Source organism: Danio rerio, chromosome 1, assembly GCF_049306965.1.
Source record: "Danio rerio strain Tuebingen ecotype United States chromosome 1, GRCz12tu, whole genome shotgun sequence".
Classification (NCBI taxonomy): Eukaryota; Metazoa; Chordata; class Actinopteri; order Cypriniformes; family Danionidae; genus Danio; species Danio rerio.
This window is the reverse complement of record NC_133176.1, coordinates 55420353-55433546: the sequence shown is the minus strand read 5'-3', so window position 1 is coordinate 55433546 and position 13194 is coordinate 55420353. Positions and strand designations below refer to the sequence as shown.

General features: G+C 37.4%; 1 protein-coding gene across 48 annotated transcripts in view; it reads right to left on the bottom strand.

Moving 5' to 3' along the window:
* Window positions 1–5986: 5986 nt before the first annotated feature.
* Window positions 5987–13194, bottom strand: part of nfixa (nuclear factor I/Xa) — a 253758-nt gene continuing 246550 nt past the window's right edge. For 26 of the 48 annotated variants that reach the window (XM_073949468.1, XM_073949479.1, XM_073949836.1 and 23 more), the window contains one exon: window positions 5987–12807. In XM_073949468.1, coding sequence (XP_073805569.1) covers window positions 12793–12807 — 15 coding nt within the window. In that variant the 3' untranslated portion in view covers window positions 5987–12792. The remainder of the gene's footprint in view (window positions 12808–13194) is intronic. The other 22 variants (XR_012405493.1, XR_012405519.1, XR_012405553.1 and 19 more) reach the window with 6 other exon arrangements.

The following is a 13194-nucleotide window of genomic DNA, read 5'->3' as shown; positions in this document are numbered from 1 at the left end:
GCTTATCTGAGGTTTTTAGCTGAAATTGTGATTCTTAAAATGCAAGTCAGCAACTGGCGCTACTTTCAGAGTCAAAAACACATAATAAATAGATGTGGCTACTGTTAATACATTGAGCTCTTATGAAGAGAACATTTCAACCTGTTCCAAACTGACGTTTCTTCCTTGAATGTTTCAGTTATAATGTTTTAAAGTTAAGATCAGGAGCCAGAGGTTTTGTCAGTAGTCACAGAGTTGCATTTTAGAAATCACATACTTGAATGTTTTGTTTAAAGTCACCTACATCTTGGATAGCCTGAGGTTGAGTAAATAAAAGGGATAGTTCACTAAAAAATGATAATTACACTTATTCTCCCTCATCTGCATTTAAAATTTCCTTTGTTGAATACTAAAGAAGATATTTTGAAGAATGCTGGTTGATAGCATCCATTGACTTCCATAGTAGTAAAAACATACAATGGAAATCAGTGTGTGTGTGTGTGTGTGTGTGTGTGTGTGTGTGTGTGTGTGTGTGTGTGTGTGTGTGTGTGTGTGTGTGTGTGTGTGTTCTTCAAAGCATCTTCATCTGTGTTCAACAGAAGAAAGAAAGCACTAATGAGTACTCTGAATTTTATTTTTGGGTGAACTATCCCTTTCAAATCAAGCGATCATCAATCATCAAACTGTTCCTTTAAGAAGCAAAACCAAATCAATTTCATGTTGACTTTAAAAGCATCTTTTTTAACTATCCTATTTAAATCTGAAGTAAAACAGCTCATTAGCATAAATAAGGATCATTTCTTAAGGCTGATTTATTCTTCTTTGTTGAGCGATCGGCGTGATCCTCTGCACCTTTTTTGCGCGTAGTCCTGCATTTATACTTCTGCGTGCTGTTTGTGTTGCTCTGTAATAACACCTCCGAAACACTAGCTGGCAGTAGGTTTTATGCTCCTCCGTGACGAGTTTCTTCGCCGCTGACCGCGTTCTTAAACAGCGCTGATTTGCTATTGTGTTCACCAGTGCTCAACAGAAATGACCGTGAAGGTCATCAGTTCACCAAGTGATAATCTCCCGGAAATCGCGCGTCTCCCTCCCGGTCCTTAAATAAGCCGTGCACCTTCTCACCCATCACCACCAGACACATCACCAGCTCTTCACATCACATCCACCTATGACGACGATGCCATCAACCATCCCGATGTTTCACATTAGACATCGTACGAGGCCAAATTCGTCGACATCGCCCTACCCTAACGCCTACTTCCAACCCTAAACCCAACCGTCACAGTACTGTAAAATTATGAATTATTGTTATACAGTGTCAATAAAAATGCTGCTATATTGATGCGCATATCGCACCTCCGGCAGGCCGCGTATCTGATCTAGACTTTACCATCTACTACCGGAAGTGCGATACGCACATCAATATAGCAGCATGTAAATAAATGTTTCCCAGAGATGGGTTGCAGCTGGAAGGGCATCTGCTACGTAGAACATGTGCTGAATAAGTTGGGGGGTTCATTCTGGTGGGGCGACCCTGGTTTAATAGAGGGACTAATCCAAAAAGAAATAGAATGAATAAATAAATACACACATATATATGTGTGTGTGTATATATATATATATATATATATATATATATATATATATATATATATATATATATATATATATATATATATACATTCATACATACATATATATATATATATATATATATATATATATATATATATATATATATATATATATATAAATAAAAATAAATGGGAAAGTTAATAATATAAATAATTCTCTAGCAACAACCCACCGCAGCTACGATTTTACTTTTAACAATGGCGGCCGAGTGAAATCAGGGTAAAGTCTAGATCGGATATGCGGCCGGCCGGAAGTGTGATATGCACATTAATAAAGCAGCATTTTTTTATGACACTGTATAACAATAATTAATATTTTTACAGTACTGTGAGGGTTGGGGTGGGGGTAGGAGTTAAAAAATACATTTTATTAGGTAATTTAATAGATAACATAACTAATACTCGGTACAACCACAGTTTTTACATTACTGTGACGGTTGGGTTTAGGGTGAGGGTAGACGTTAATAAAATACAACAAATGAGAAATGTAATAAATAATAGAAATAATTCGCGTTAACTTCCGGCCGCAAACATATCCGCTCTAGCAACAACCTGAAATCAGTCTATTGACCTTATTCTAAAATGCGGAAGTGCGCCTGTTTTCGCGATTGTCTTAGAACTTCCGATTCAGTCGCCTATGGGAGAAACGACTAGGAATAATAAACGGCAGAAAACAGTCAAACTGCTTGCTCTACAAACAAATGTTTGCATGACTATACAGACCAAGTCGAATAATATAATAAGAAAATATTAAATTGCAACATCAAGCAGCGTAACGAGCAGTTTTTAACGGCAAAAAATAAATGAAAGTGAAGGAGACCGGAAGTCTTGAGCCAAAAAGATTCAAATGGCAGCGCCCGCTCGTCGGCGGAGAATAAGGTGAATACGCTTCCCGCGCACAGACTGTGCTGGACCACACACGTGTGCTTGACACAGAATTACAAATCAGCCTTTAGACATGATACGCTCTTACATAACATGAGAGGACCAACCAGTACCATGATACAGAGCTTTTCAGAGTTCAGAGCATTTCACTAAACAAGCAGCAGAGGCCTGTTTCACCATGATGATACTCAAAAACATATCAGTGTAGAGCTGACAATGGCTTTCTCTGTTGAAGTGAACATTCACCTCTTACGTCAGACCGAAAAAGCCCTCGGCAGCACTTCACCTCTACATCATCATCATCATCTTCACCCAGTAAACAATCGCTCCTTTATAATAAAGTAGTCTCCAAAACTGCCAGACTTCAGTTTCACTCATCCGCAGGCCAACATGAAATCTGACCCGGAGGCTTTTAAAGCACGACGACTACATGAATGAAGCTTGTTACGCTGAATAAATGCATAGAGAGATGGTTTAATTAAAGAACGTGTGCGCGCGCACGTGTGTGTGTGTGTGTGGTGGAGATGCAGATTCCATGTGCGTCTGTTTATTAGTGACAATAGTTGATTTACTAAAAGCTTGACCTCTCCTGGGATCAATAAAAGAATCTTGCAAAGAAAAAGCTGCTGGTGGTTTTTGGACACGGGGTACAGTCAAGAACATCATTTATTCAATCAGGTGCTGCTCTTTACAAACATTTGAGGGTTTTTTTTTTTGTTGTTGTTTTTTTTCTTTATAATGGAAAAGAATCTGTAAATAACACATGCAGATTGCCTTGGGCTCCGGCGAGGAGGGGGGAGGTTTGTGGACGGACACTGGATCACAGATGACTACAGCTAGATTAACACATCTGCCACAGTTTTAGATATTCAGCGACATTTTGTGAGTCTATCGGGGTCGATTTGGAATTAGGGCCGCACAATATATAGTTTTAGCATCGATATTGCAATGTGTGCATCTAAAATAGGCATATCCCAAAGATATCTAATGTTGAGTCTGGATTATAGTTGATTAGGAGCTACAGGATCATATTTAATCACTGAATTTATATGATTTAACCAAAAAAAAAAAAAAAGAAAAGTTTTTTCTTGCTTCTAGTCTGAATATTTACAATTCAAAGTGAAAACAAGATTATTTTGCTCATCCCACTGGCAGATCATTTAGCTTATTTTAAAGAAAAACTCATAATTTTGACTTGTTGGAAACAAAACAGTATTTTTACACACTCCAAGACTTTTTTCTGGATATTTGGACTAGAAACCAGACAAAACAAACTAACCAAAGCATATTTTTTCATTGTGATTAATCAGTTTCTCTATATAAAAACTCATGAAACTGTATCCATATCGCAGCTGGAAGCGCATCCGCTGTGTAAAACATATGCTGGATGAGTTGGCGGTTCATTTCACTGTGGCGACCCATGATTGATAAAGGGACTAAGCCGAAAACAAAATGAATGCATTGATATCGCAATGTGCGCATCTAAAATAATCACATGGCAAAGATGTGCACTGTTGAGTCTGGATTATAGTTGATTAGGAGCTACAGAATTATATTTAATCTCTGAATTTATATGATTTATCAAAAAAAAAAGAAATTTTGTCTTGTTTCTAGTCCAAATGTCTACATTTTGAAGCAAAAACTAGATTATTTGGCTCATCCCACTGACCGATTTCTCCTAATTTTGACTAATTTCTTCTCAAGTGTGAAACAAAACAATATTTTTACATGCTTTAAGACACAGGTGTCAAACTCAGTTCCTAAAGGGCCGCAGCTCTGCACAGTTTAGTTCCAACCCTAATTAAACACACCTGATCAAACTAATTGAGTCCTTCAGGCTTGTTTGAAACCTACAGGTAAGTGTGTTGGAGCAGGGATGGAACTAAACTGTGCAGGGCTTCGGCGCTCCAGGAATTGAGTTCGACACCCCTGCTTTAAGACTTTTTTTTTTTCGGATTTCTGGACTAGAAACGAGACGACAAAATATGTTTTTCATTGTGATTAATCAATTCCTTTATCTAAAAACTCTTGAAACTATCCATATCGCAATGTACATCACAGAAAAATCCAATATCAGATTTTTCCAATATCATACAGCCCTATTTGGAATAAATAAGTCCTGATGTAAGGCAGTATTGAGGATTATAACACTGATTTTGCTGCTACTCTTGAAGAGAATAAAAATAACCTAAATGAATGTATAAGTATATGAGGCTGTTGAATTTAGATGACAATAAGTGCATGGACAGTATTAAGGCTATCTCACAGCAGGAATGATAATTATATTACCATCCAAACTATGTTAGTGTCATAAGTGCTTTTTCAGATATATATTTAGACATTTATTCAAATGTGTAAAATAAAATCCCCGTTATTTGTACAGTATTTGGGTCAAATTGACCTGCAAGTTGCAAGTAGCCAATTGTACCGCTCATTTTTTAAGTGTTAGAGCAGGATGGATTCTGATTGGCTGTTAATTCACCAGCTGGGTAAAGTGACCAGAATGATAAAGTCCTCTTTTATCGGCATTATCATAATTGTGATGTAGACCAGTGTTACCCAATGCTGTTCCTGAAGGCACATCATGAACACATTTTCAAGGTCTTCCTAATCAAACACACCTAAATCAACTCATCAGAGCATTAGAAATCCAAAACCTGAAGTGAATGCGTTAGATAAGGGAGACATCTAAAATGTGTAGTGCTAGTGTGCCTCTGGGAACTGCATTGGGAAACACTGACCTACACTGCTTTTACTGTAGAATTAGATTTTGGTGATAATACCAAAATCCTCAGTCAGGTCTCTTTAAACAGCTGGACTCGCTCAAAGTCAACAGTGAGACTCTGACTTATGAAGGAAATGGAAATAAATAACTAAACTAGAGCTGCTACGCATGCTCCGATCCAGTGCTCTCCGTCCACATCCCAAAACAACATCTGCTAGCAGGACCGCATGTTACTGTCAGGACGGTCCTGCTTCAGATTCAGCACAGAGCCCGCTGCGTTTGACCCAAGAGAGAGAGAGAGAGAAAGAGAGAGATGTGTATGATATAAACATGTGAAGCATACAGACAGGGATATAACATTAGAGTTTACAACATCTTGCTCAAAGAGAAAAAGGTTCAACATTTTTTTTTTCCAACTCTTTCATCAAAAGTAGGGAGGAAAGATAAGGATAGACATCTAAGAGCAGAGCGAGAGACTGATAAAGACAGAGGTACAGAGAAAAAGGGACTTTTTTCTTTTTTTTTTCTTTCTTTTTTTTGTCGTCCATCATTGTACAATAAAAAGAACGAAATCACATCCATTTTGTAGCACTATATACTGTGTATACGGCTTGAGAAAAGCTCAGGAGGAGGAAAAAGACAAGGGCGTTCATCATTTACAAGATGGTGTCTGTGAACAAAAGGCACTTTGAATGGGACAACCTTTAAATGCTCACCTATACACTACAGCACGAACACTATGGGAGCTCATTTACATACAGGACGATACGGGCGGCCATGTTTTTTTTTTTATGTTTTGTTTTTTATTTTCCCCCCGACGCATTTCTGACTCTCGTGTGCTCTAAACTACGACTAACAAAACCCTACACACGTTCACATCGACACGATCTCACCTAAACGAATCTGATTGCTCGCGACGCTTCTTATTGACCTTTTCTCCAACCGAAACATTTTTCATCTGGGATTGGTGCGTTTGAGATCCTAAGCGAAGATCGTATTTAAGAGTTGCCATATTGTTTGACAAGTCAAAAACAAGTTAGCTATTATTGATACATTAAAGACTTAAAGGTCCTGTGAAGTGCTTTGAAATGTGCGATTTTATTCGATGTTTGACATGATCTCAACCGAACTACGAAGAGAGGGTGGGGCATAGTTTAGCCCCTCCCCTTTTTAAAAACAGCCAATAGTGTTTTGTTTTATGACAGCTCTGCCAGTGACAGTGGTTGAGCTCGAGCGCATCAAATTAGAAGCGTCTTGAAGGGGGCGGGGCATGTCAGATACTAGAGAGCATTTGATTGGTCATAATTTGATGAGAAACTGAAGTATGAGGTGACGTGAATAAAACCGTTGATCCTTTTAGGAGGACAAACTACAAGCTTTACATGTTTATATCAGTTTTATTTCTTCTCAGTGTTTGGTGGGAGCACTTTTAGCTTAGCTTAGCATAGATTATTGAATCGGATTAGACCATTAGCATCTCATTAAAAAATGACCAAAGCGTTCCAACTAGCCATATTGACCTAGACAATAGCAATATTTTATTTTTAATCCATTCAGTCACTCAGTGTGTTACAGGAGAACTTTTAGCTTAGCTTAGCAGATCATTGAATCGGATTAGACTATTAGCATCTCACTCAAAAATGACCAGAGTTCCTATTAGCCATATTGACCTAGACAATAACAACTTTTAATTTTCAATCCATTCAATCAATCTTAGTGTCTGGTGGGAACACTTTTAGCTTAGCCTAGCATAAATCATTAAATCAGATTAGACCATTAGCTTCTTGTTCAAAAATGACCAGAGTTCCTACTAGCCATATTGACTTAAACAATTGCAACTTTTAATTTTCAATCCATTCAATCAATCTCAGTGTCTGGTGGGAACACTTTTAGCTTAGCCTAGCATAAATTATTAAATCGGATTAGACCATTAGCATCTCGTTTAAAAAAAAGACCAAAGAGTTTCTACTAGCCATATTGTCCTAGACCAGGGGTTCTCAAACTCTGTCCTGGAGGTCCGGTGCCCTGCAGATTTTAGCTCCAACTTGCCTTAATATACAGGATGTTTCTAAACAGCCTAATGAGAGATTGATTAGCTAGCGCAGGTGTGCCTGATTGGGGTTGCAGCAAAAATCTGTAGGACACAGAACCTCCAGGACCGAGATTGAAAACCCCTGACCTAGACAATAGCAACTTTTCATTTTTAATCCAAAGTGGGCGCACTTTTAGCTTAGCTTAGCATAGATAATTGAATCGGATTAGACCATTAGCATCTCGCTCAAAAAAAGACCAGAGTTCCTACTAGTCATATTGACCTAGACCAGGGGTTCTTAAACTCAGTCCTGGAGGTCCTGTGTCCTGCAGAATTTAGCTCTAACTTGCCTGCAATGATTTTTCAAGACAGCCCAGTAAGAGCTTGATTGGCTAGTTCTGGTGTCTGACTGGGGTTGGAGCTAAAATCTGCAGGACACCGGAACTCCAGGACTGAGATTGAGATCCCCTGACTTAGACAATAGCAACTTTTCATTTTTAATCCATTCAGTCAGTCTCAGTGTCTGGCAGGAGCACTTTTAGCTTAGCTTAGCATAGATCATTGAATCGGATTAGACCATTAGCATTTCAAAAACGAATAGAGTTTCTACAAGCCATATTGACCTAAAAAATGGCAACTTTTTTAGTAAAAAGAAAGCAGAGACTAAGGGGTAGAAATGGGATTAGGTCTTAAAAGCACTCGGAAATGTTTCCTTTAAATGTAGTAATGCTGTAAACAATGCTGTTTCTCTTCACAGGATATCAATGTATCATTAGGAGCCATTGATGTTAATTTAGTTTAGCCTCTGTGGGTTTTTTTGACCCTCAAAGTGCTTGTTATGAATCACCAAGGGCCACCGTTTCAGCTAAAAATCTAATTAAAAGCCACAATAACAGCAAATTAATATTTATGGGGGAAATACTTCAATATAGCAACATCCTAAATACGATACAATCGTTCGCTCAGGATCTAAACACGCATTATTTCTCCTGACGTTTGAAGGAAGTAAAAAGGGGCGCTGCTTTATTAAAGGTTGTAGTCAAATGCCTTTTGTCAGAACCAATCAAATCTGAACCCCTCTTTCCTTTAGTAAATACAAAAGAGAGAAACAGAGTAAAACAGTCGTCCTGGTGTGGTATTATTCGCTTATGAGTAACAGAAGCACCAGTATTTTTTCTTTTCTTTCCCGTAATACGTTCCGCTTTCGTAAAATCGTTCCACCCCCCCTAAAATAGTTTACAAATAAAACATAAAAAGATAAATGAAAAGTAAAAAGGAACTTCCCCAACGCTTACAAAGACTGGGATTCATTTTTGAGGCCCTCGTGTTTAGAGTCCCGGAGCTCGCAGACTTTAACCTATTCTTAAATTCATTTTTTTTAACGTGTTTTTTTTTTCCACTTTGCTTTCTTAAAAATCTGAAGACAAACACAGATATCTACCCAACACATTGCACACGGCTCAGTCCACATAGAACTTGTTTTTTTTTTTCGTCGTCTCTCAATCAATAATAACACTTCTTCAACAAAGAGAAAATGCTTCGTTTTCTCTGAAAAACAAGTTTGATCTCTATCCGCACTGACCTGAAACGACGGATGATCGACTTGCGCGTTTATTTAAATCGGTTTGGATGATGTCACTGACTCGGATGAAGGTCAAAAAATAACTAGACTGCCGTAGAGCTCGGAAGAACTATACATATGTCCATATTTTTTTATATATATATACACAGTATGCGTGCGATATGTTCTGGATAACATAGATCTATAAATATGATGTTTGCCGTTGCGCTCATATGCTGTTTGCTAAGCCCATGATACATATTGTACATATTTTTCTGTAGCTTATACGTGAAGTGAAGACCCTGAATTGCATGTAAAGGGGACACCGAGGCACTTTGATGTGTTTCAAGTGGATGATGAGAAAAAAAATCGTCAGCTCTCAGCCAATCAGAGTCCCTGACTTGTGATTGACAGCCAGGCAGTCCAGTTATTTAGTGAGGTCAGTGGTTTAGGGATTGGATCACGTTTTGATTTGAGAGGGGTTCGAGTTTAAAGGCTTCCCTTTGTCCTTTAAGGATGTGGGTGTGTGTGTTATAGTGCAATGTTTGTGTGTATGTGTGTGTGTGCGTTTAGTTTATCACTGTGCTGAAAGGCTAAATGAAATGAGAAGATTGTCTTGTGAGTCAGGCTGAACCGGTGAACTAAGAAAACGAAATTACCAACGTGAAACAAGTGAACAATGAACGAACTGTCAAGTGATGGAGAGTTTGATTTGTAGGAAGGGTAGAGCATGTCATAGAAGCGACCTCAAATATCTGATTAATGAAGAGCAAAACTGGAGATTGTCTGTTTGTAAGTCACATTCAAGCTGAAGGAGAGATTATTATGCTGAACACGGAGGAAAAAACAGCACAAATCCAACATGCAGCGTCTGATCAGCCGGCTACGCAAACTAAAACTCGCACGAAACCAGAAAACAAACAAGTATTTGATGAACGCCACAAAAACACGTCACATTTCACCCTGAAACCAAAAGAAAAATGACATTTAAAGTCTCATTTTGTATTATTATTCATTTTGATGACAATTAAGCATATATTTATTTACGGCATGTAATAATTAATAAATAAATAATACATCAAGTGTTTTGCATGACTGTGCGTTCACACCGAAAGCGGCGAGAGCATCTTAAGTAGCTGGAAGTCATTCGTTTTCAATGGGAGGAATAAGTGGCGAGGATCAGCGCGGCGCATCTTCGCCGGTGTGGGCGTCAAGGAGAGTTAAAATCAAGTTATGTTTGTGGTAATGAGCTATGACGCTGTTCAGGGGCAAGCAATCGCAATGCTGAAGTCTACCTCTTAAGAGTACTGTACACTTCGAGCACAGTGGTTCCCAAGGGTTAGATTATTGCAGTCGCCAGATTCCCAATTATTTACGATGTTTTCTGTGTATCTTGAATGTGAATCTTATGCTAACTATAATGACTTCAAAATATTTCAGACATATGGACACATATTGGATAAGTGGAGCAAAGCCACACCAACGTAACATCTTGATCTTCCATAGTTAAATGAGTTTGATCAAACGTGCTCAACATTTTCATGCTAGAAAGCATTTTTTTATGTAGGAATGTAACTGATTTGCTGATATCCTGCAACGGCTCATTTAAATACGAGATCGATGTAGTCAATTTTGACGCTCTCCCTGCCGCAGCTGTGAAGGCAGATAGCGTTGTCGCCAGAGCGAAGTTTGTCGCTCTTTGGTGTGAATGCACAGTTACAGCGTCATAATGAGATTATAATAATGAGTATTTGTAGGTAAATTGACTTATCACCTAAAATAATTTCGCAATTAAAGACTACACTGTAAAAAACATAATGGCTTCTTTTAAAATGCTTAAGTTGAGTCAAATTAAGTCATTTCGATATAAACCGACTTTAAACTTTGACTTAACAAAAAATTAAGTTGAAATCTGATTACCTTGCACTAAAAACTTAATTGAGTTGTGTTGAGTCAAATTAATTTTTAAGTCATTTCGATATAAACTGATTTAAAACTGACTTACCTTAAAAAATTAAGTTGAAATCTGATTACCTTGCACTAAAAACTTAATTGAGTTGTGTTGAGTCAAATTAATTTTTAAGTCATTTCGATATAAACTGATTTAAAACTGACTTAAATTAAAAAAATAAGTTGAAACCTGATTAACTTGCACGAAAAACCTAACTTGACTGAGTTGAGTGTCATTTCATTATGAATTGTCTTAAAACTTTGACTTAACGTAAAAAAATAAGTTAAAATCTGATTAACTTGCACTTAAAACTTAATTGAATTGAGTCAAATTAATTTCTAAGACATTTCTAATTAAACGGGCTTAAAATGACCCAACTTAAAAAATTAAGTTGAAACCTGATTAACTTGAACTAAAAAACTTAACTTAGATGAGTTAAGTCAAATTAATTGAAGTCATTTTGATATAAACTGACTTCATTTTTTATAGTTTTAAGTCAGTTGATATCGAAATGACTTTTGAGAAATTAATTTGACTCAAACTCAATCAAGTTAAGTTTTTAGTGCAAGTTGATCAGGTTTCAACCTAATTTTTTAAGTTAGGTCAGTTTATATCTAAATGGCTTAGAAATTAATTGGACTCAATTCAATTAAGTTTTTAGTGTAAGTTAATCAGATTTCAACTTATATTTTTACGTTAAGTCAAAGTTTTAAGTTGAAACCTGATTAACTTGCACTAAAAGCTTAACTAGAATGAACTGAGTTAAATTTATAATCAAGTCATTTCAATATAAACTGACTTAACTTTGGCTTAACTTAAAATAACTTAAGTTAAAATCTGATTAACTTGCACTTTTGCTGCTTGTTCAAACTACTTATTTAAAATGAGTTGAAACCATTCTTAATGTTTTTTTGGACAACTTAAATTTGTAAATAAAACAATTAAGCAATTAAACTTTAATAGGATTATACTGAAATTGTGTGTAACCCAGTGTATTTATGACAGTTTAAGTCGTATAATTACTTTACAGTGTATCTAATGAAATAAGCTCACGTTTTCAAAACACATTCTTATATTTCTGATTTGATTTTGAGGTGAAATGTAACCTGGAATGCTTTTGTGACAAAACAAAAGTACTGCAAAACCAAACGCAAAGCAGAAGAAGCCCACGTTTGCATGGGCTGACCGGATATATATATTAATCCGCAAGCACTCAGATTGATCGATGGATGCGTGAAATAAACAAAAAACCATCATCGCTTTGCTTTTCTGACTCAAATCACTGGCCTTTTCATTCATGAACACTACAAAATGAAAATAAATGAGTCACAAGCTGGACATTACGGTCACTCGTGCTTGACCCTTCCCATTCCTGGTGTCTATGATGCTGTGTGTGTGTATGTGTGTGTTACCTCGGAAACATGTAGCCTGACTCCACATCGCAAATCTAAGGCCAAAAAAGCGTCATCCCTTACCAATAATCAAATAGTGCATACATGTCGGTGAATTGCACGCGGTTAGTGTTATCGGTTGTTTCGCTCACAGTCTATTGCTCGTCAACGGGTAAAAACACACTGCGAAAAAAAAAAGTCAGGAGCCAATCAGAAGGCTCCAACCGAAGTCTCTCCATCCAATCACACGCCTCCGGTGATTGACATTCCATTTCAAAAGTCGCTTTCAGTTTCCAAAAACAAAACAAGAGTTCTGAGTGGGAAGAGATGGATTTTTCCTCAGCGTATGACGTATGGATGAAGAAATCAGGGGCGGGAAAATCAAGCGACGGGATTGGTCAATGTTTTTGGAATCCTCCAAGTGGGTTCTCCAGACTGGCAGGATAATGCTGAAGCCTTCCAGATTCCTCATCCGAAAGAGAGCCAGTGTTTTTTTGGGGGGGAATTGTGTGTGCGTTTGTGTGTGCGTGTGTTTGCGTGACACTTTACAGGGCGTTGCGGGAAAGTTTGTGACTGTTTCCAGTTTTCGCTGTGGATCTTCTTTGTGTTTGTGTGTTCATGAAAAGTCTCGTCAAAGGAACCATGACTGAAAGAGAAGAAACAGCGAACGTGAGTCACTCTGATCAATCAAACGCTTCATAAACATTCATTTTGAATCTGATGTAAAGCTCTTTACTCGTTGCGGTCAGGGTTTAAGAAGAAAAGACATGGATCATTTTGAGCAGGGGTGTCAAATCCAAACTTGCTAAGGGCCACACTGAGTGTTGTGAGTAAAGTCAGGGGCCATACATACACATATTTAAAAATTATTTATTTATTGGAGAATGTATTAACAACTGTATAACATCTCTTACACTTCATTAAACCACATTTATCAAAATAGTAAGGGTTTACATTTACAGTTTTTCTTGATTGCTTTGACCTGGTTAAAGAAACTAGGTTCCACTTCATTTTCACTCTCCAAGCAGAGCAG